This window comes from Stegostoma tigrinum, chromosome 5, assembly GCF_030684315.1.
Source record: "Stegostoma tigrinum isolate sSteTig4 chromosome 5, sSteTig4.hap1, whole genome shotgun sequence".
In the NCBI taxonomy this organism is placed as follows: Eukaryota; Metazoa; Chordata; class Chondrichthyes; order Orectolobiformes; family Stegostomatidae; genus Stegostoma; species Stegostoma tigrinum.
The window spans coordinates 101,734,379-101,756,244 of NC_081358.1; the positions used below are offsets into that span (position 1 = coordinate 101,734,379).

The window sequence follows — 21,866 nt, forward strand, 5'->3', positions numbered from 1 at the left end:
TGCCTTTTGCTATGAAACATATTTGAGACTCCTTTAGTAATCGTGCTGTAGAAAATGCTGTCTGTTTTATTTTATGTCTTATTCACCAGTTACTCAGTTGGTAAATTCTGTGTCCAGTATCAAACTGAGTGGTGCAGACCAGAATGGTCATTAGTCTTAGTACCCGGTCTATATCAAGCTCAACCTAACTGATACAGTTAACCTCAAAAAGAAGCGAAAATCAGCCAAGGCTTCAGCTCCTGATCACCATCTCTGCTGGAAAAGGTGGGTAAGGCATGGCTGTTTACTGGAATTATGCAGGATGCTCAGGAGAAAATTCAGGTGGAGGGAAGAAAAGTGAAGAAGAGGTCAGAGAAAAGCAATGTTTTAGAAAGCATTATTTCAGCACTCTCTTTCTGTTTTATTTTTGTTCCAGCGGATAATGGGTTAAATCCTGTCTGGCTCTTCAAGCAATTTGTCTTTGACATCAACAATCCTGAATTTGTCTTTTTGAAATTCATCGTGTATGATGAAGACATGTTCAGTGACCCCAACTTCCTTGCCCAGGCAACCTATCCTGTTAAAAGCCTTAAAACAGGTAACTAGAATCCTAGGAAGAAAAATGTTATGTAACCGCTTTTCATAAACTTGACGTTGTGAGAGATGATGATGCTAGTAATGTACTGACAGCACAGATCACACTGGAACATGGATTCAGCTCGGAAATATTCGCCTGCCTTTGTTCTCCCTGTTGGGGATGGATGGCAGAATAGGTGGAGTTGAATTTCTTCCCTCTCATCTTGAGGACTTTGGTGGTGGAGCACATTTAATGAAGTGGTGGGGGGTGGCGGTGACAAGTAGGTACCCTACCACTTTCCCAACTCCAACCCAATTAACCACCAGCTAATGCCCATTTAGGTGCCTCATTGCTCTGCCCATCAAGGGATAGGGGTTTGCCATGCAAAAGGTATGACAAGCAAACTTGTGCAATGTTGATTGCAGAATCTATGGTGGAGTGATGTCCCTTCAAAGGCACTCAATGAATGAACGAGCGATCTAGCATTGGGAAGTTGAGAAGGGTGGCGGCACTTTGGGAGGGGTGGGTGGCAAAGGTCACCCCCCCCCCCCCATCCTTGTTAGTGACTCCCTGAATCCCCATAACTTCCAACCAATTACCATTCATTTGTGGCTGGTATCCAGACTTCAGGGCATGTGACATACTGGCATTGCCACCCCAGTTATCCCAGTGTCATTCTGTCAGATATGCTGTCCTCTAACTGACTGGCAGCTCTAAGTGGGCAGGACTCCTGCCATCAGGGCACTTGATCCTGGAGATGTCTTGCCACTGCCCAGTAGAGTGCCTGATGGGTACTTAATATGGCAGCCATTCACAAAAAGGTACAAAGTGCTGCTCTCATCAACTCTGCACTTGGTTACTGAGAACCCCTCATCTCCATTAAGTGCCACCCGATCACCCAGTGCTGTGTATAGCAACAGTGACCCATGTAATTTTACCCTCCCAGTGCCCAGCGAATGGCTCAGTGAGGCAATTAGAAAGACTTATTTAAAATTCCAACATATATCACAGCCAGAGTAATTCTTTCTGTCTTGGCATTACATATCAGCTACCACCTCATTTCCATCACCTTTTCCTTAGCATTCACTGTGAAGATTATGAACAGTGAATTATGGGAAGTGTTGTAGAACTTGTATCCCGAATGTCTCTAACCCATTATGATCTATAGATAAAAAGGGGCATGACCACCATGTTTGGAGACTGAAAGAGAGTGAAGAATGAAGGGCCATTGGGAATGGGCAGTACTTGCATGCCCATCCAGAAAAGTTAATATATTTGAATGAATGAGAAAAAGGTGTTGGTTATGGTGGCTTTCTACTAAGGCTCAGACCAAATTAGGAGTACCGTGTTTACAAAAATTTCTCTCTCCTATCTCAACCTCTGTTTTTGTGAACACAGAACTGAGCAACTAAAAGCTACAAACACTTATTTTTGAAAATATCATAGCCCAGTGTTTAAATGTGACCATTTTCCCAAGAATAACTCAAACAATAAGTTTCAGTTTGTACAAAAACTATTTTCCGCTTGGTGGTTTGACCCAATTTAAGTTTTGTATCCATGGGAATCGAATGCTGTTTCATCCTGTTCAGAGTAGGAGGCATTACTAAGTATGTTGAACCTACATGTTGGATTTTATTTCCCATGCTGTTTTGAAATAAACATTATGTACACAATTCATTTTAACTTCATACATGAACAACATGTATATAAATAACATTAATACATGTTAAGAAAAGACCATTTATATCACAGCAGTATCACCCAATCCAATACCAAATGAAATCACATAGGGAGATAGTGGAATCTGTACCAACTGGGAGATCATGGCCTGGCTTTACACATAAACAGCCTAGGCAACAGAATTGACAGTGGCAAAAACACCCCTGTCAACCTTGTAAAGTCCTCCTGACTATCCTCTCGGGGCTAGTGTCAAAATTGAGAAATAAGATTGTCAAGTCTAGCAATAGCCTGACATAGTCATACTCACAGAATCATACCTCACAAAAAATGTCCCAGAGACCACCATCACCATCCCTGGATATGTCCTGCCCCACCTTTAGGACTGACCCAGCAGAGGTGGTGACACAGTGGGATACAGTCAGGGGGCTGTTCGTAGAAGTTTCGTGGCAACAGGTCAAATGTGGACAAAGAAACTTCCCGCTGTTTAACATGTACAATCCTCCCTCAGCTGATGGCTCAATTCTCCTCCATGTTGAACACAATTAAAAACATAGAACATAAAACAATACAGAACAGTACAGGCCCTTCAGCCCACGATGTTGTGCCAACCTATTATCCTACTAAGATCAAACTACCCTGCATACCCTACATTTTACTATCCTCCATCTGCCTATCCATAGAACATAGGGAATTAAAGGAAGCACTGAGGGTGGCAAAAGCATGAAATGTACATTGGGTAGGGGCCTTCAATGCCCACTACCAAGAATAGCCTTGCAGCAACACTACTGATCAAGCTTTGGACTAGCAGATGGTGAGGGAATCAACAAGTGGGAAAAACATACTAGACTTTATCCTTACCAACCTGGTGGCTGCAGATACATTTGCCCTTGACAGTATTTATAAGAGTGATCACGCGATCCTTGGGGAGACAAAATCCTGCCTTCTCACTGAGAATATGGCATGTTGTGTGGCACTATCACCGTGCTAAATGGGACAGACTTCAAAAAAATTTAGCAACTCAAGACTTGGTATCCATGAGACATTGTGGCCCATCGACAGCAGCATAATCATACTCCAGCACAATCTGTAACCTCATCGCCCACTCTATTCCCCACTCGACCATTACCGTCAAGCCTTGGGATCAACCCTGGTTCAGTGCAGAGTGCAACAGGCCATGCCAGGAGCAGCATCAAGCATACCTGAAGATGCGCTGTCAATGTGATGAAGCTGCAATACAGGACTACGTATGTACCAAACAATATAAACAGCAGGTGGAGGACACAGCTAAGCAATTCCACAACCAAAAGATCAGATCGAAACACTGGCATCCTGCCACATCCAATTGTGAATGGTGGTGGACAGTTAAACAACTCCCTGGAGGAAGAGATTCCACAAATATTCCCATCCCACATTGGTGCAAGGGACAGAAGCATTTGCAACAATCTTCAGCCAGAGCTACCAAAAAAACGATCCAACTCCTCCTCAGGGCCCCAGCATCACATGATGAAATCTTCAGCCAATTGAGTTCACTCCACATTATATCAAGAAATGGCTGAAGGCAGAGGACATTGCAAAAGCTCTACGTCCCGAAAAATTTCCAACAACAGTACTGAAGACTCGTCCTCCACAATTTGCTAATCCCCTAGCCAACCTTTTCCAGTATAGCTACTACACTGGCATCCACCTGATAATGTGAAAAATTGCCCAGGTATATTCTGTACACAAAAAGCAGAACAAATCCAACCTGGCCAACTGTCACCCCATCAGTCTACTCTCAATCATCAGTAAAGTGCTGGAAAGTATCAGCAATAACCTGCTCAGTGATGCACAGTTTGGGTTCTGCCAGGGCCACTCAGCTCCTAGCCTCATAACAGCCTTGGTTCATACATGGACAAGAGAGCTGAATTGGGTCCCAACCTGAAACGTCAACTTTCAAGCTCTTCTGATGCTGCCTGGCCTGCTGTGTTCCTCCAGCTCCACATCTTAGAGCTGAATTCTAGATGTGAAGTGAGAGTGACAGCCGTGATATCAAGATTGCATTCAACCAAGTGTGACATCAAGGAGCAGAAGCAAAACTGAAATTAATGGGAATCCAGGAACACTCTCCACTGGTTGGAGTGACACCTGGCACAAGATGGTTGTGGTTGCTGGGTGTCAGTGATTGCAGTTCCAAGACTCCTGGCCTTGAGTGAAGCAGCGCAAACTTTTGACCTTGAGATGTATCCAGCATGGACTCCTGGCCTCAAGATATCTTCAGCGCAGACTCCCAGTTTCAAGTGGAGACAGCGCAGACTCCCAGCCCCAAGTGGGACTAGCACAGACTCCCAGCCTCGAGTGGGACCAACACAGACTCCCAGCCTCGAGTGGGACCAGCACAGACACCCGGCCTCGAGTGGGACCAGCACAGACACCCAGCCTCGAGTGGGACCAGCACAGACACCCAGCCTCGAGTGGGACCAGCACGGACTCCCAGCCTCAAGAGCTTAGAGGTGAAGCCCAGTGCAGTCTTTGGAGAACCCGGCACAGACCCATCTCTCTGCCTTCCCTGCTTGCAACAATTCTAATTCTTAATGTCTTTTATTTATTTATTCGTCTAATTTATTCCTAAGGTTTTGTACTTCAGTACCTTTGTACCTAAGATCATGTCATAAGCAGTGACTTTGTAAACTTCTCTCTGTAATCTTGTGAGTAGATGTGACAACAAACTTAATTCTAATTCTATTTCAAGAGTACCTCAGTGGAGTGTACTATGACCAAACGTCTCCAGCTGCTTCATCAATGACCTTCCCACCATCATAAAGTTAGAAGTGGGAATGTTTGCTGAAGATTGTACAATGTTCAGTAACATTTTCAGCTCCTCAGATAATGAAGCTGTCCACATTCAAATGCAACAAGACCTAGACAATAACCAGGCTTGGGCTGAAAACTGGTAAGTAACATTCACGCCACAGAAATGCAAGGCAGTGACCATTTTAAAAAAAGAGAAAACCTAACCATCATCCCTTGCACACATTGGTGCCACCATCACTGGTTCCTGCATTGTCAGTATCCTGGGGATTACCATTGACCTACCATTGACCAGAAAGTGAACTCGATTACTCATATAAATATAGTGGCTATAAGTGTAAATCAGAGGCAAGGACTACCACAAGTAACTCACCTCCTGACTCCTCAAAACCTGTCCACAATGCATCAGGACTATAATGGAATACTCTCCATTTGCCTGGTTGAGTGCACCTCCAATAACACTCAAGACCTTTGACACCATCAAGAACAAAGCATCCCACCTGGTTAGCACCATACCCACAATCATTTAATCCCTCCACCACTGATGCTCAGTGGAGGTGGTGTGATCCATCTGATGGATGCAGTGCAGCAATTTACCAAGTCTCTTTAGACAGTATCTCTCAAATCCATGATCACTATCATCTGAAATGACAAGGTAGCAACACTTCCTGCAAATTCATTCAGTGCGTCTGGGTCAAAATCCTGGAATTCCCTCCCTGATGACATTTTGCATCTAGCTACAACACATGGACTGTAACGATTATAGAAGGCAGCTCACCATCACTTTCTTGAAGTAGGAATGGGCAATAAAAACTGGCCCAGCCAGTGTCACCCACATCCTATAAATTATTTTTTTAAAATGCTGACTTAAGCCTCCCTGTCCTCATAATCTTTATGTGTACCCATGTCAACCCCAACAGCCCATGAATGTAACCAATGAGCTTATTTTAAATTCAACCAGTTTAGACATTTTATGACAAACTTCTACAGTAGGTGGGACTTGAACCCATGTCTCCTGGCCCTGAGGTAGGGCCATTACCACTGCCCCATTGGCTCTGTCATCAATGAGCTGTACGATAACAATAGTAAATATGGAACTCTTGTCAAAATAAACTTATTCAGAAATATTCTTTGAAAGAATAACTATTTCTACGTTCCTATATAAGGTTCAATTAAACAGACCATTAATGTATCAATAACAGAGCACATCTCTCAATCTATCTAAATGAACATTGGATATTGATAGAGGAGAAGACAGAAAGTACAACTTATTACAACTACATAACGAGGTCAGTTAAACAAAGTCAAGAACTTATGGTAAAACAGATTCGCTGCTGAGCTAATTCTGCTTTTATTGATTGGTTTGTAACCCCAGAATACATAATAAGCATAGGTCGAAACTACTTACAATTAAAAATACTACTTACAACCTACATTTCAAGAAAATGTGCTTTATAATTGCAGTTATTATTTTTGAAGCATCATTTTTTTCTCCTTTATAGTGAAGGATAACATTCTATTACCATTTTTAAAATTTGCCTTTATAACTGTTCGTTAGCATTTAATTATTTTTGATATTGACTTCCATGTTTCTTTGTACTTCTAGTTTCTCAATTCTCACAATTTGTTAAAACTACACTTTTGCAAATTGTCTGCATCAAGCATGGATGAACTCTTATATTGCAAGCATACCTCACTCAGATCATTGACCTGCAATGAAGCTACAATGTATTCAGAAAGTGTGTGATGTATTCACAGATAGCTCAAGGGCAACTAGAGATGGGAGATAAATGCTGGCCTAGCTAGCGGTGCCCGTGTCCCACAAGTGAATATTAAAAAAAATCGTTAGATTCCAAAGTCACCAGTGGTAAATAATTGACAAGAAAATCCATCAATCATGTGAATTTTCCCTGAAAATGCATACTTGTTCTGTTGCAGGGAGAGGTTTATATTGCACAATTTGACAAGGACAGCCCTCCCACTGCTACCACTGGCAATCAAATTCCCTAAATTTTCTGATCATTTATGGTCAAGGTTGCATATTAACTCGCTTCAGACTCACTTTTGGATACTGTTAAGAGAGGGCTTGACTTTTAAGCTAGGCAGTTGTATCTGTGATATGTCGCAACATATATATCATGTTGTTCCTGTATTAACATGAATATTCATCCATTCAAACTGAAGCCATTGCTGTCCTACTAGTCTGAGATCTATGGAGCCCAGTTATCAGATCCATTTAGTTTAAATGCAGTTGCTTCACTAGTTATTCAAATTGAGTTGAAGCATAACTTTTATGGATAACCCAGCATACCTTAAAACCTAAACTGCTGTGTAACTGTACAGCTCCATATGCCAAATTTGTTGGGTAAATGCCAAGCTGTGTTCACACGTATATGCGTGTTTGTGCATTTTTGTGTATGTTGACATTGGGTGTGCTTACTGAGATTGCATCGTACTTTTCAGAGTTACAGATGCCACTGACTGTCTGTAACGCCCTGTTAAACATCAAGATCTTGTATTTTACAGGTTACAGATCTGTGCCCCTGAAAAACAGCTACAGTGAGGAACTAGAGCTGGCCTCTCTACTTGTTCACATAGAGATAGTCAATGCCAAGGTAAAAGTTTGTTTTTGAACCATAGTAAGCAAATTAACTTCATATGATGTGGATAATAACGGTAGCATTCAGTAAAACAAAACTTTTTCACAATAATAACTAATCATAATAATTCACAGATTGGCATCCATCTGTACCATCGTTCAAAATTTAGTCTTGATGCAAAGAATCATTCATATATGTGTATTTCTAAAGTCCATCCATCTAGAATTGATCCACATGGATCCTCACCTATTGAATCCATTGATAGATCATTACACGTTGAGTTCATTCTTCATAGAAGCCATCACTGAGAAACAGTTATCTGTGAAATCCTTCATATATTGTTTAGTAAATCCTTACTCCTCGGGACCAATAATATAATACTGAGCACCTAAAATCCTGCAAAGCCTAAAGCAGTGCACGATCAGTTTGTGTGTTTTGAGTTCTATGCAGCATTCAACAAACTCCATGCTCCAGAATGGGTGTTAACCTTTTTATCAAGGAGAATGTATTTGAGGTATGTTAGACTCTTGTTCCCTTGGAATGATCTCAATACCTCAGCAGGGCTCCAGATGCTAACAGCCTGTTTGGAATATCCGCATCAAAGGAGGTTTACAGAGGAAACAAGTAAGAAATGCATATCATTCTCCTTGACCCGAACCATAGCTCTTTTTATCAGTGTCTTTTTATGGCTTCAGACAGCTGTGCTGAGAGATTTCAGTTTCTACTTCTTTAGAAAAAGAAAAATGATGATTTAATCGACTGCTTACAGCTAATGCTCAATCAATGTGCTGCCCTCAGTGTATCAAGTGTTCTGTACCAAGTGAATCAGAAACCGATTAACTGAAATTACCAGCATTATCATGACATCGAACTGCCATGCCACTAGGATCCTTATCCAATAGAAACTTACCCAGAGAATCCATTACTAGTAATGATAAGTAATTACCCACAAAGTTCATTACCCAGATTTTGTAGTCCGCTATGAAGTAACAGTCTTGCTCCTGACTGAACAAAGCCGAGCACTAAAGTCTCTATTGAATGAATTAAATCGTTTTCTATGTTAGTTTCTTTCCTGTAGCTGCTGAAAGGGATCTCTCATGTCCAGCAACAGTGATCTCATCAAGGACACTATGTAGCCGATTTATTTCTCAAAGATAGCATCCCACAAAATAAATTATCCTTTACTTTGGGTATGCACAAAGGATTAAACCAGAACCTCTAATGCCATAAACAACATTTTATTAATTGCTATTAAAATACATGCTTTCTATAATATTGGAGAAATATAATACTTTTCAAAGATAAACTTAGTTTTCCAGGACCAGAGTTCTTATTACTTGATAATAATTATGATTTAGTATGTTGTTAAAAATTACAGTTACATCTCAATCAATGAAATGCAACTGTCACTTTCAGTGAGATAAGCAGCATAAAATATGTGAATTTCCATCAACTCAAGAGAATTTTTATTTCCATTTATGAGCAATAAAACTGTTGTAGAGATGCAGAGTATCAATAGTAATAAGTCCAGGTTGTCTCTACTTGGCTGTCTATATTTAGGTGCCAAAGATGCTGGCTGTATTACGGAGTAATGATGCTCAATTGTGACAGTCCAATTGATTCAATGTATCAATCAATTTTACCTTATAATCCATAAAGAAATATACTTTGCGTACATTGCATATTTGTTATAAAAAATCATAAAATTTAATAATAGTGACAAAAGAATCAAAATTATCCAACCACAGAGATATAACTTTCGACTAAAAACCATTCTATTGCAAAAAAAGGTCATTAAGTGAGTACCAACTTGCATGCAGATCCAAAAGGGCACTGATGAGTTCATGATCTATCTTTCCCTACATCTAAGATATGGTAACCGTTCCCTGAACGCAACCAGCGGTAATTCTGAGTCAAGAAGTGATCGTCATTGTTAATGATACTTTTCTTTTGTTAAAATTCTTCAAGAGCAACTTCACCACCTCTGAGCACATACAAAATCCAGGCAATTGATATTTATTGTTGGAGCCCATCACTGTAAATTTTAGTGTTTGGCAGTGATAGTAACTAATTTGAATGTACAAAGTACAAGATGTCGTCCATCAATAATAGTGATGCATCTTTGACCGTAATGTTTGTCACTACTTATCCATGGAACAGTAATAGTGAAAGGATATTACGTCTAGAATTCGTCATTTAAAGATCTTTACTTACAAAGCGTGCCATAGGTAGTGATCATTTATATTCTTATTGTATACCATTGACAATATGAAGAGAACATTTTTTTCTTTGTTAATTTGTTAGAGAAACAAGGAGCTTCTGTAAAATATGTGAATACTGGCACCTTTTTAATGGCCCAACAATTGTTTATTCTGAGTCAACCATCAACAGTGATTTCCAATGAGACGGTCTGACAATATAAGATAGAAAATAATTGATCTTTGTAAAATTCCACCTTTTCACCACCAGGGGGAATGCATTTCATTACCTTCCCTGTACTACATTCTGGGTAAAGTGAGTCACTGGGGTTGACATGTGCTCTGTAGCTTCTCTGCCTAAAACCTTTCATGGAAATTTTGACCTACAGCTAAGAGCCAAAATGCACTGGAGATTCTTCTCAACTGGATACGTCTTGTAACTTCTAAAATAATGATCCTTTCATTAAATTATTTCATGTGCTCATTATTTCAAAACTGCAATGAAAAACTAAGATTTGAGCTTTCTTATGTTGAATCCTTACTATTAACTATTTATTCATTGGGATGCTTTTAAACTGTCTTTCAGGGAGCGGATGTCCCCTCTGTTTAAAGCATGATTACTGCTTGTGATTTTTACCATGTTGTACATCCCCTTTCTTCATTCTTTGTGCAAGACATGGTATGAAAAATATGAAGTAGCCAAGCTCTAAAAATATTGAGATGTACTATTTCCCATTTTATTAAACAGATGTTTTCCTATATACTTATTGGAGCTAGAGATGCCCTGACATCCTTCTCTCTCCTGGCATTTTATTGTTATAACCCAGTGTAAAGAATAGACAACTCTAATCAGTATTTGAAAATCACATGAATGTTGGATTCAAGGAATGACAGTCTGAGATTTCAAACCCTAGCAGGGGTTTGGCAAGGGTCTCTTTTATATTCCACTTTTACTTCTTACATATAGTTATGAACCCTCAGCAAACATTAATACTACACCCCTCATTTAAGGTTGAGGAAGACTGATATTTGGCCTCTTGGTGAATCAAGCGAGTGAGCAGGTAAGTGACCTGATGTTGAAGATCAAGCGTGGTCATATTGAAATGCGGAGGAGGATCAGCGGGGCTCATGGTTTACTCGCCTTCCCACTTCTTTTATTCTAAAGTACAAGCAGGAATGATCAATGACATGTTGGACTTGGGGAAGAACACTCTCAAATTTCTGGGATCTGGCTGGCTCTTCAGGTTGACAGGCAAGTCAAACTCAAGCAAAGTGATGCCACCACCTTCCTCTGCACCAGTTCACCTGCCCGCTGCACTGCATCCCTTCACCTTGATGGCAAAACTCATTTATGATAGTGAGAACTGGAGTACAGGAGAAGTGGAATGTCAGGTATTATTTTTAAAAGAGGGATGCATCAAAATCACCACGGAGCTTTTCATTCTGTACCATTGCGTATTTTGCTCTCCATGTTCAGCTGCATGATTGGAAAGAGGGCAACAGTGAACTATCAAGTGCAGTGGAATTCCCCTTCCTAAGGGTATTGTAAGTCTACCTACGGCACATGGACTGCCACAGTTTAAGAAGACAGCTCACCACCACCTTCTCAAGGGAAACTAAATGCTAGCCACCCAGTGATGCCCACATCCCACGAGTGAATAAAAGCAAATTGTATACAAATGCCAGTCCTGTCGCATCTAAAATGAATTGCATAGGGCACAGCATCATCCTTATAGAATGTTTTCATAACTCTTGTTTATACAGTGGAAATGGTGAACAAGAAACTCCAAGAAAATTTTGGAAAGAACCTCGCCATAACTGCACACAAAATGCAAAATAATGAAAACAGGAAATTGAACTATTTTTCATCTCACATATATGATGTAGCAATGTAGCCTCATTCTGCAGTTAGATGCAGTTAGGTAGGACTGTTATCTGGTTGTATTTGGCCACACATAAGTTCAGCCCTGATCTGCAGGAATTCAGTTGCACTTCTCCAGTATGGCAAGGATGGAAGGTCATATGAAATAACGTTGATGCATAGGTAGTTGATAGTAATAATGTTGTAAGTAATTAAAGGATTTATGTTATTATCTCCATCGATTTTGTTTTAAACAATATAGAGAGAACAGCACCACACATACAGACAGTACCAGACACCACACACACACACACACACACACACACACACACACACACACACACACACACACACTCATGCATACACACACAGAAACCACCACTTTCAGGTAGAGAGAGTGACACACAGCAGCAGTGGTGTCATTTGGAACTGTTGTAATGAATTACTTCACAATTCATGTCTTTATAATAATGTGATTGAAGACTTACCAAACTGTCTTGCATGCTGCCTGTACCCACTGACCCACAGTGCAGCTACAGCTGCAGAGCAGTCCGAGCCCACTACATCTGATTGTAGAATGTGGTTACATTGACAATGCACCATCAAACATTCCTCACTTATGTTTCAGAACATAAGAAACAGGAGGAGGAGGAGTGGACTTCAAGCCTGCTGTGCCAATCATTACTGATCTTCAACATCAGCTCTAGTTACCTGCTCACTTCCTAGATCCCTTAATCCTTGAGACATCAAATATCTATCTCAGCTTTATATATAGGGATGTTATCCCCCCTGGAGGCAGTGAGAGGGAGACATAATTGAGGAGACAGCTTTGATGAGATACTCACCCACTTCTTGCCACATCATTAAACAGATTGGGAGTAAGGAGTGGGCTCTGAGAAATATACCTTGCCTTGTCTCCAACCCCTGCTCCCCATAATCCCCACCCATTAGAAGAATATAAGCTTTCCTTACCTTCTCACCTCTGGATATCCCAAGTAGGCTCAACTAACAGTCCAAAGGACCCAATAGCTTCCAGCATCTATTTAGGTTCTGGTGACCAGAGACAGCAGTGTTGAGGTCTGTGACAGGACAAGAATCTTGCCCACACATGCCTATTGGCTCTTAACAGCTAATTGGCATGTGATAGGCCAAGTTTCCTCAGCAGGTGAGGGTGGTGTGTTAGTCACCATAGAACGCATTTACACCACACTTTCAAAATCAAATCTGAAAAATTGCGCCCATTTGCAATGATGAAGCATCCACAATTCTCTGGGTAGAATGCTTTCATGATTCATAAAACCGTGAATGAAAATATTTTTCCTCACTGCAGTCCGAAATGATCATTGCTGTATCTTGAGACCAGGTAGACTTTGCACCCACAAAGGCAGGTCAAAGGTGGGAATTCTGTAGCAAGTAAATCACCTGCTTCTCAAAATGTATCTGTCATCTACAAGACACAATCTTGGAACATAATGGAATATCTTTCATTTTTCTGGAGGAGTGTAACTCTATACACACTGAAGAAGCTTGACACCATCCATGGCAATGCAGCCGGCAGCACCTTCACCATTCACTCCCACCACCTGCTGCTCCCACCACATGCACAATGACGGCAATGTATACCATCTACAGGATACACTGCAGCAACTCACCAAGTCTGCTACAGAAGCACCTTTCAAACCTGCAACCTTGACTGCATAGAATGGCAATGGCAGCATCTCCATGTTCTCCTCCAAGTCATCTTGATTTGGAGCTTTATTGCTGTCACTTTAATGCTGCTGGTTCATAAGCCTGGACCACTTCCCTAAGAGAACTGAAGGTGTACCTACATCAGTCAAGCCACAATGGTTCAAGAAGACAGCTCACTATAATCTTATAAAGGGCCATTCAGCATAGTCTGAAATGCTAGCAAAACCTCATTGCCATGACAAAACAAAAATTATAGATTGAAGAGGCCAAATTTAGTAAATTTATTGTGTCTCAACTGTTCATGTCCTCCAGAATAGATGCCTATCTAAAAGAATTATCAATCGCAACAATATAGGAATGAGTTGGGACTATCTTTCTGCTTTAAATTAATGGTTTGAATTATTGTTGGCAGCCTTTGCTGCCAAATTCTGTGATATCGATGGCAACAATGTGTTGGTTCATGTCCTCAATAATCGAGAAGTAAACCTTTCTTTTTACAATCCATGGAGTCTCTCTCCTTCTCTAATGATTAATTAAAATTCTACCTGAAACAGTTCACTGGCTGTGGCTCAACTGCTTTCACTGCAAAGCAGGAATGGTTGGGGTAGATTCACCGAGTTGTTACAGTACAGCAACAGGCCATTCATCCCATCCAGTCTGCATGCCTCTCTGAACATTCTAACTTAGTACTAATATCCTGCCTTTTCCCTGATAGTCTGCACGTAATAATCCAATGCTGTCTTGCATGCTTCAGTTGAACCTGACTGAACCACAATTCCAGGCAGTGCATTCCAGATTCCAACTACTCACGGGGTGAAAAAGTTTTTTTCTCATCACACATTTGCTTCTTTTGCAAAACGCTTCAAATCTGCACCCTCTGGTTCTTGATCTATTTTTGAGCGGAAACAAATTCTCTTTGTTTACTGTGTCCAAACTCCTCATGCTTTTGAAATCTTTTGGAACCATTCATGTAAACGCTCTCCAATGTACTCACATCCTTCCTATATTGTGGTTCCCAGAACTGTACACAATACGACAGCTGAGATCTAACCAGCGTCTTATATAAATTCATCATAACCTCCCTGCTCTTTTATTTATTGCAGTTATTTGTGATGCTAGAATACAGTTTGATTTATTAACAGCTGGCTATCTCTGCTTGTCTTGATGTCTTTAATTACTTATGTGTACAGACAAGTCCATCTGATGCTGCATATCCTTTGGAATAGTACCCTTTATTTAAATTGTATCTCCAATTTCTTTGCACTAAAGTGTATCACCTCACATGCTGTCAATTGTGGATATGCTGTCAGTATTTAAAGTTGGCAAGACATTGGAACCAGGTAAGATTCATCCAAGGATACTGAAGAAAGTAAGAGTAGAATTATAACAACACTGGGAATTATTTTTCAATCTTTCATTAAATTGCATCTGCCACCTATCTGCCCACTCAAATAATGTGTCAATGTACTTTGAGGTCGACACTGCCCTTCTCACAATTTACAGTTCTTTCAAGTTTGTGTCATCTACAGACTTTTAAATTGTAGCTTAAATCCTAACATAAATCAAGAAAAGTAAGAGGTCCAATAGAGACCCCAGGAAACTCCATCACAATTTTTCTTTCATCTCAAAAAACACTATTAATCATTACTGCCTGTTTCATATCTCTCGGTCCATTTTATATTCATGTTGCTGTTGTCCTTCATATTCCATGACCTATAACTTTCCCACAAACATTTTGTGTGACACTGTGTCACAATCCTTTTGTAAGTCTGTATACCCCATGTCAACAGCCATCAATTCACTCTGTTACTCTTAGATAGACACAATTGTCCCTTAATAATCTATTCTGAGTCCTCTGCATCAATCTACATTTTTCCATGTGACTATTAATTATATCTTGAGTAAGTGTTTCTCATAGGTTCCCCACTACCAAAGATAAGCAGACTGGGCTGTCATTGCTGTGCTGAACTTTACAACTATTTTTGAGCACGTACATAACGTTTACAATTATCTTTTCCTCTGGCACCACCTACAAATCCAGGAAAGATTGAAAAATAATTCCCAGTGTCGTTGTAATTCTACTCTCACTTTCTTCAGTATCCTTGGATGAATCTTACCTGGCTCCAATGCCTTGCCAACTTTAATTACTGACGGCATATCCTCTACTTCAATTTTAAACCTTTCTAGCGATAGTGTTCCCCCTCTATCGCCATGCCTGAGCAGCAGCTGTCTTGTAGATAAAAACAACATGAAATATACATTTAACACCTTAGCCATGCATCTTACTCTAAGTGTATATGCCCTTTATGACCCGTAATCTGCGCATTCCCTCTTTTAATACCATTTTGCTATTGATGTGCTAATCGAAGATTTTAGAATTTTCTCTTAGTTTAGCTCACAGTCTTTTTTATCTCATCATCCTTCTTTGTTTCTTATATTTGCTTTTTCTGTTCCCTTCTGAAATGACCATATTCAGCTTGGATCTCAGCTATATTTCCTACATCTGTCATGGCACATATTCCTGTATGAGGAAACGCAGCTTGACTGCACCCAAACCATCTTTGTTTGAAGGTAATAAAATGTGAGGCTGGATGAACACAGCAGGCCAAGCAGCATCTCAGGAGCACAAAAGCTGACGTTTCGGGCCTAGACCCTTCATCAGAGAGCCTTTTGTGCTCCTGAGATGCTGCTTGGCCTGCTGTGTTCATCCAGCCTCACATTTTATTATCTTGGAATCTCCAGCATCTGCAGTTCCCATTATCTTTGTTTGAAGGTAGCCCATTTCTCAGCTACAGTTCCTTCTGTCAACATTTCATTGCAGTCTATCCTGCCCAGCTTTGCTCTTACCCCCCTGAAATCTGCAATCTGCTAATTGATTATTCTTACAATTTGACCCATGGTATTTTGCATCATCATCATAAGCCTTATAATGATCATTGTCCCGTAAGTGTGCCAAGGTTCCACTTGTGTCTACAAACCATATCTAGAAGTGCCTCCTCTCCTGTTGAACTGAGCGCATACAGCTGTGGAAACCTTTCTAAATACAATCTGGAAATGCATAACCCTCACTGCCCCTTATATTACCCCTTCCCCAGACAACATGCAGGTAATTAAGGACCCTTCTTTGATGCTTACACGAATGTAATTTCCTTTGCAGATGCATTCCTCTAAATCCTTGCCATTAGTTGGTGATGTATATATTTCACCTAACAATGTAATTCACCTTTCTTCTTCCTTAGCTCTTAGGCAAATCAATACTATACTTGATCCCTCTCTAACACCCAGTGTTGAAATGCTGTCTTTAACCAAAACTCGACTTTCCCCTGTTTTATTTTACTTTATTATTATTTTTGAATACCTGCCCGAAAGAATATTTAACATCAAAGCAGCCCTTCCTTAAGCCAGGTCTTTGTTTACATCACAATGTCATAATTTCCATATTGCAATCTGTGCCCCCCAATCTTTACTCTGAGCATTCACATGTGTAACTCTGATTTAGACTTGATTACTTTCTGTCTTACTCTGACTCCATTTACTGAATATTCTCTACTTTAGTGCTATCTGCCTCTTTCCATGTTTTGTGTACCCTGGTATTATTTTCTCATACTCTTCTAGTTCCCATTCACCTGTTGACGAGTTGAAACCATCTCCAACAGCACTCACAATACACCTCACAAGGAACTCCATCTCAGTTCAGTTCAGATGCAAACCAACCAGCTTGTACAGATACCATCTTCCCCAGAACCAATCCTGCATCTCAGGAATCTAAATCCATCTCTTCTTCCAGCCACAAATTCATTTCTCATACGTTCCTGTTTCTGTAGTCATTTGTATGTGGCACTGGGGGTAATCTGGAAACTATTACTTTGGAGGTCCTGTTGCTAATTTTCTGCCTAGCTGCCCAAATTCCAAATATGGAACCACATACCCATTCCTATCGATGTAGGTAGTGCCAATGTTGATCACGATATCTGGCTATTCACTGTCCCCAAGAAGAATGTCCTGTTCTGTGACGTTCCTGACCCTAGCATCAAGGAGGCAACAAACCATCCTGCAGTCATGTGGAAAACCCCTAACTAAAAAAATCCCTCACATGTACTGCCCTTCTGCTTGTTTTTCCTGCTCACATGTATGGCTGAGCCACTGAAAACCATGAACTTGACTCTTGTTACACACTTCCAATGATCCATTGCCCTGGCCATTATCCAGAATGATAAACTGGTTAGTTATTGGGGACTCCTACAGAACCTGCCAAATTCTCTTGGGTTACCTGGTGTGTACCCAATTCTGCACATAGACTTGCAGTGTGACCACCTCTCTGAATGTTTGGTCCATGTAGTTCTTTGCCTGAAGGATGCCCTTCAGTGACTCTTCATGCCAGAAACCCAATACCCAAGTTTGTGCAGCCGGTGACGCTTCCTACACATAGGCTTGCCTAAGTCATGAGAATTGACCGTGACTTCTCAAAGACGGCATTTCATTTAATGGAATCTCACAATGGAGAAGGAAGCCATTTTTATTTCATCAAGCTGCTGCCAGCCCTTTGGAAAACAGTTCCACTCCCTCTCTCTTGCTGTAGAGCCCAGCAATATTTCCCTTGTCAAATTTCTACTCAATTACTTTAGAAAACTTTGTACAACCTCATATATAATCAATATTAAAACTGTATCCAAGATTACTATGCTCACAACGACATCAGATTATGGCCATTCATGTTTTACCATGAATCTTTTGGTAAGATTTTTGGAGTTTCCCTTTATCGATTTCACAAATTGGTCACTGCAGCTTCAAATGGACTTGCTTGAAATCATAAATAAAGTTATTGGAGGACATACACTTTAAAATAGAGTAAGAGTTCCACCTGAAAATGACATATATTTAGGATATGTGTGTGAGATCTTGATTGGGTGGCATTGAAGCAGAATAGTGTAAGACTGTAAACATTCTTCAAACAGGAGGAAGACGATGAGAACCTCTATTCATCCATCCAGCAACTCCGTGATCGGACAAACGAGCTTTCCAGTCAGGTGTCCAGTTTTGAACGGAACAATGGCTGTGACTCCAGGTACCAGCAGCAACTGGATGAGCTACGTGTTGCGCAGGATCAGCTGATGGAACTAACTGAAGCTCGAAACAGACGGTAAATAAAATTGCATGTCTGCTGGAGATAGATGCAGATGTATGTGTGTGTGTGTGTGTGTGTGTGTGTGTGTGAGAGAGAGAGAGAGAGGGTATGTGTGTGTGTGAGAGAGAGAGGGTGTGTGTGTGTGAAAGAGAGAGAGAGAGAGAGAGTGTGTGTGTGTGTGAGAGAGGGGGTGTGTGTTTGTGTGGGTGTGAGAGAGAGAGCAAGAGAGAGACCGGGTGTGTGTGTGTGTGTGGGTGTGAGAGAGAGAACGAGGGTGTGTGTGTGTGTGTGTGTGTGTGTGTGTGTGTGTGTGTGTGTGTGTGTGTGTGTGTGTGAGAGAGAGAGAGAGGGTGTGTGTGCGTGTGTGAGAGAGAGAGAGAGAGAGAGGGTGTGTGTGTGTGAGAGAGAGAGAGCATGAGAGAGAGTGCGTGCGTGTGTGTGTGTGTGTGTGTGTGTGTGTGTGTGTGTGTGTGTGTGTGTGTGAGAGAGAGAGAGAGAGAGAGAGGGTGTGTGTGTGTGTGTGTGAGAGAGAGAGAGAGCGTGAGAGAGAGTGCGTGTGTGCGTTCAGCCAGTTTGATAAAATTCCACCTGGGAGAGTCCTTATAATAACTGTGGGACCAGATGATAAAAGAAATGAGTGCTTCAGTGAAGGGTAAGGGATCGAACCAGAAATAACATAATCATCCGATGGTCTCTTCTGTACTGAAAACATTTATTGTTTATCCTTGGTAAAGTTGCCCCAGAATAGAAACAATTCAAGCAGGGGGTTATGCACTGGCTTTTTACTTTCGGGACCTAGATTCAAATCTAGCACCACATAGCTGGGATGAAATTCATTCGTCTTTCCATGAGGTTCCTTTCAGAATGAGTTGATGCAATCTTGGCTCATTCCCAGTGGCCATGGAGATACAGCACTAATTTGACCCAAATGGTTCGTGAACAGGACAAAATTTGCAGGGACAAACACAGTTTAGTAATAATGCATGCTGCTGTTAGTGCACAAATCAACAAATTTAGGGAGTGAAACGTTGATGGGGTGTGTTGAGATTCTATAGAGTGTGCTGGTTGATACACACTACGTCACTGATTGGGTCACACAAGTGGCTTCTCAATCATAGATTACCCTCATTTGTAAGAATCTCCTGCATTTGCGTTTACATCACACTTCAGACCTGCTGCAGCTGGCTACAGCAGGGATCTAGCAATGAAAATGCCTTTTTAGATGATAACACAATGCTAGTCAACCTAACTAGCCTAAAAATGGAAACAATTAGAGCTGTTCAATCATATTACTGCATTTAATAAGTTGTTTCAGATTTAAAAGATTAAACATTGACATTTTTTCTTTATGCTAATTTGTCTTTCATGATCCAACCGTCTTTTCTTTCCCTCTCTTTTTCTCTCTCAATATCGCATTCAAAACTTTTCTGTTCTTCTCTGAGTGGTGCCATAGGTTCTTTACTAGATTACTGAGAGGGCAAATAAGGCCTATTTATGAGGTCAAAAAAAAAATTCAGTTTCTCAGTTCTCAACCTAAATGACAGCATAGATTTTTGTGCTCAAATTTCTGGAACATAACCTTAGCCCACAACCTTCATCTCCAAAGTGAAATTGCTGTCACTGACCTATGGTTGGCACATGGCTGTACGTCATCTGTCTCAGGAATGCCAGGTGCTGTCAATAGTATTTGAAATGGAAAGCCTTGCTACTCACAAAGGTTTCAATGAGCTCAAAAGGAAAATATACCGGTCTTTTGTACTGGACTGAGTGATAATTCAGTGGCCCATTATTTGTTTCTTTCATTTGTTTATCCTTGCAGACTCATCGAAAAGAAAAAGAGAGACAGACTACGGCAACAAATGGTGAACAAGAGAAACTAATGAATCATGTGTCTCTGGCAGCACCGAGGCTGCAAATCGTTAAGAAGTCTATCGGTTTCTATGGAAACCCACTGCAGATTCGGCCTACATTCAGGCAGTCCTGGAAAATTCCTGTATGAAGTCCATTTAGCACATGGTGTTAGCTGGCCTAAGCTTTTTGGAGATGAATTCAGAGACTAATGATCTAGCTCTGGTGCCTTTCTAACTTTTTCTTTTGTTTCCCTTTCATCATGTAACATTCACAGATGACCAATTATTTTTTTAAAAATGTCAATATAAGGATCTTAACAAGAGAAACACATGCATTTACATCAGATCTGAATACTTGGCATGACCTGATTCTCACCAGTGTAGGTCTCATGCAACTATGGTGAAGTTCATTCAGTTAATCCAGTACTGTGGCGATTTCTCCACCTCCTTTCTGGCCCTTGCCCAGACTATCCATATATTAGACCCCTACATAGCTCCCATGTGCCACACTTATTCCCTGACACTTTCCCTCTCATACATTGCTGATGACATGACTGTAATAAAATGCCAAGGGAGACCTCTCAGTACATTCAACAAAAATAATGAAGGTCATTGAATGCCCTGGGGAACTATGCAGAAATGGCCATGGTGAGGATATTGGTGGCCTAGTTATTGTTTTGCTCACAGAGACATTTTGTTCCACACACAGCCTCAAGCTTTGGAATAAAAAGGAACAAATTGTTTGGAAAACAAGACTGCTCTTTCAAAAGAACATCAATTTTTCTTTTCCTGGCTGAGTAGCTCTCTAATGAGTACGCTTTTTAATGTTTTTGTTTCCATTAACAGATGTTCCCAACCCTTCCCACCATCCCAAAATAGTACACTTCAAGATTGGGGTTTCGGGGACATGCTCCTTCACGACTGTCGATTGATTCCCTCAGGCAGACCGCTGGGAGAGTGAGAACAGACATTTTTTTTAAAGAAAATTTTTATTTTTCCAAGTTTCAATTGTACAAAGTTAAGAGGGTCCATAATGCCCGACATACGGGTGGAACTGAGCACGAGCATTAATGAATAAAAAGATGTAAAGGAAAATATGTAGCCCAGCATTTAAGTTGACATTACATACGTGAGTACGATCAGATTCATTAAACAGTGTTAGTACTTAGCTATTGTTGTGTTTGTTTCTTTTTGTCCTCTTGCCCTTTACCATTTTCCCCTGAAATCAGAGACCCAAACTTGTGTAAACTCCTCCAACACCATCAAACTGATCATGTTTCAGACCTGATCCTAAACAATGGGTGTTGACAGACTATTTGGCAATTTAATCCTTTACATCTCTCTACTATGTCAATCAATTAATCCATGATTTGTGTTACCCTGCATCCATCTTGCCCTCTTCCCATCATATCTTGTCTTTGTCTCTGCCTCATAAATGTAAGTCCTGTGGTCGTATCACCATTCTCTGTATTCTTGTTCTCAGCTCTCTTGGAGGCGATTCACTATCTTTGTTTTGCAAA

At 40.7% G+C, this 21,866-nt stretch overlaps 1 protein-coding gene across 3 annotated transcripts in view; it reads left to right on the forward strand.

Annotated features, from left to right (window-relative positions):
• The window catches only part of LOC125451776 (1-phosphatidylinositol 4,5-bisphosphate phosphodiesterase gamma-1-like), a 230,829-nt gene extending 209,315 nt beyond the window's left edge, over positions 1–21,514 (forward strand). For all 3 annotated transcript variants that reach the window (XM_048529332.2, XM_048529333.2, XM_048529334.2), the window contains exons 29-32: positions 416–577; positions 7,550–7,638; positions 18,327–18,511; positions 20,316–21,514. In XM_048529332.2, the coding sequence (XP_048385289.1) occupies positions 416–577; positions 7,550–7,638; positions 18,327–18,511; positions 20,316–20,376 (497 nt within the window). In that variant the 3' untranslated portion in view covers positions 20,377–21,514. The remainder of the gene's footprint in view (positions 1–415; positions 578–7,549; positions 7,639–18,326; positions 18,512–20,315) is intronic.
• Positions 21,515–21,866: the final 352 nt, after the last annotated feature.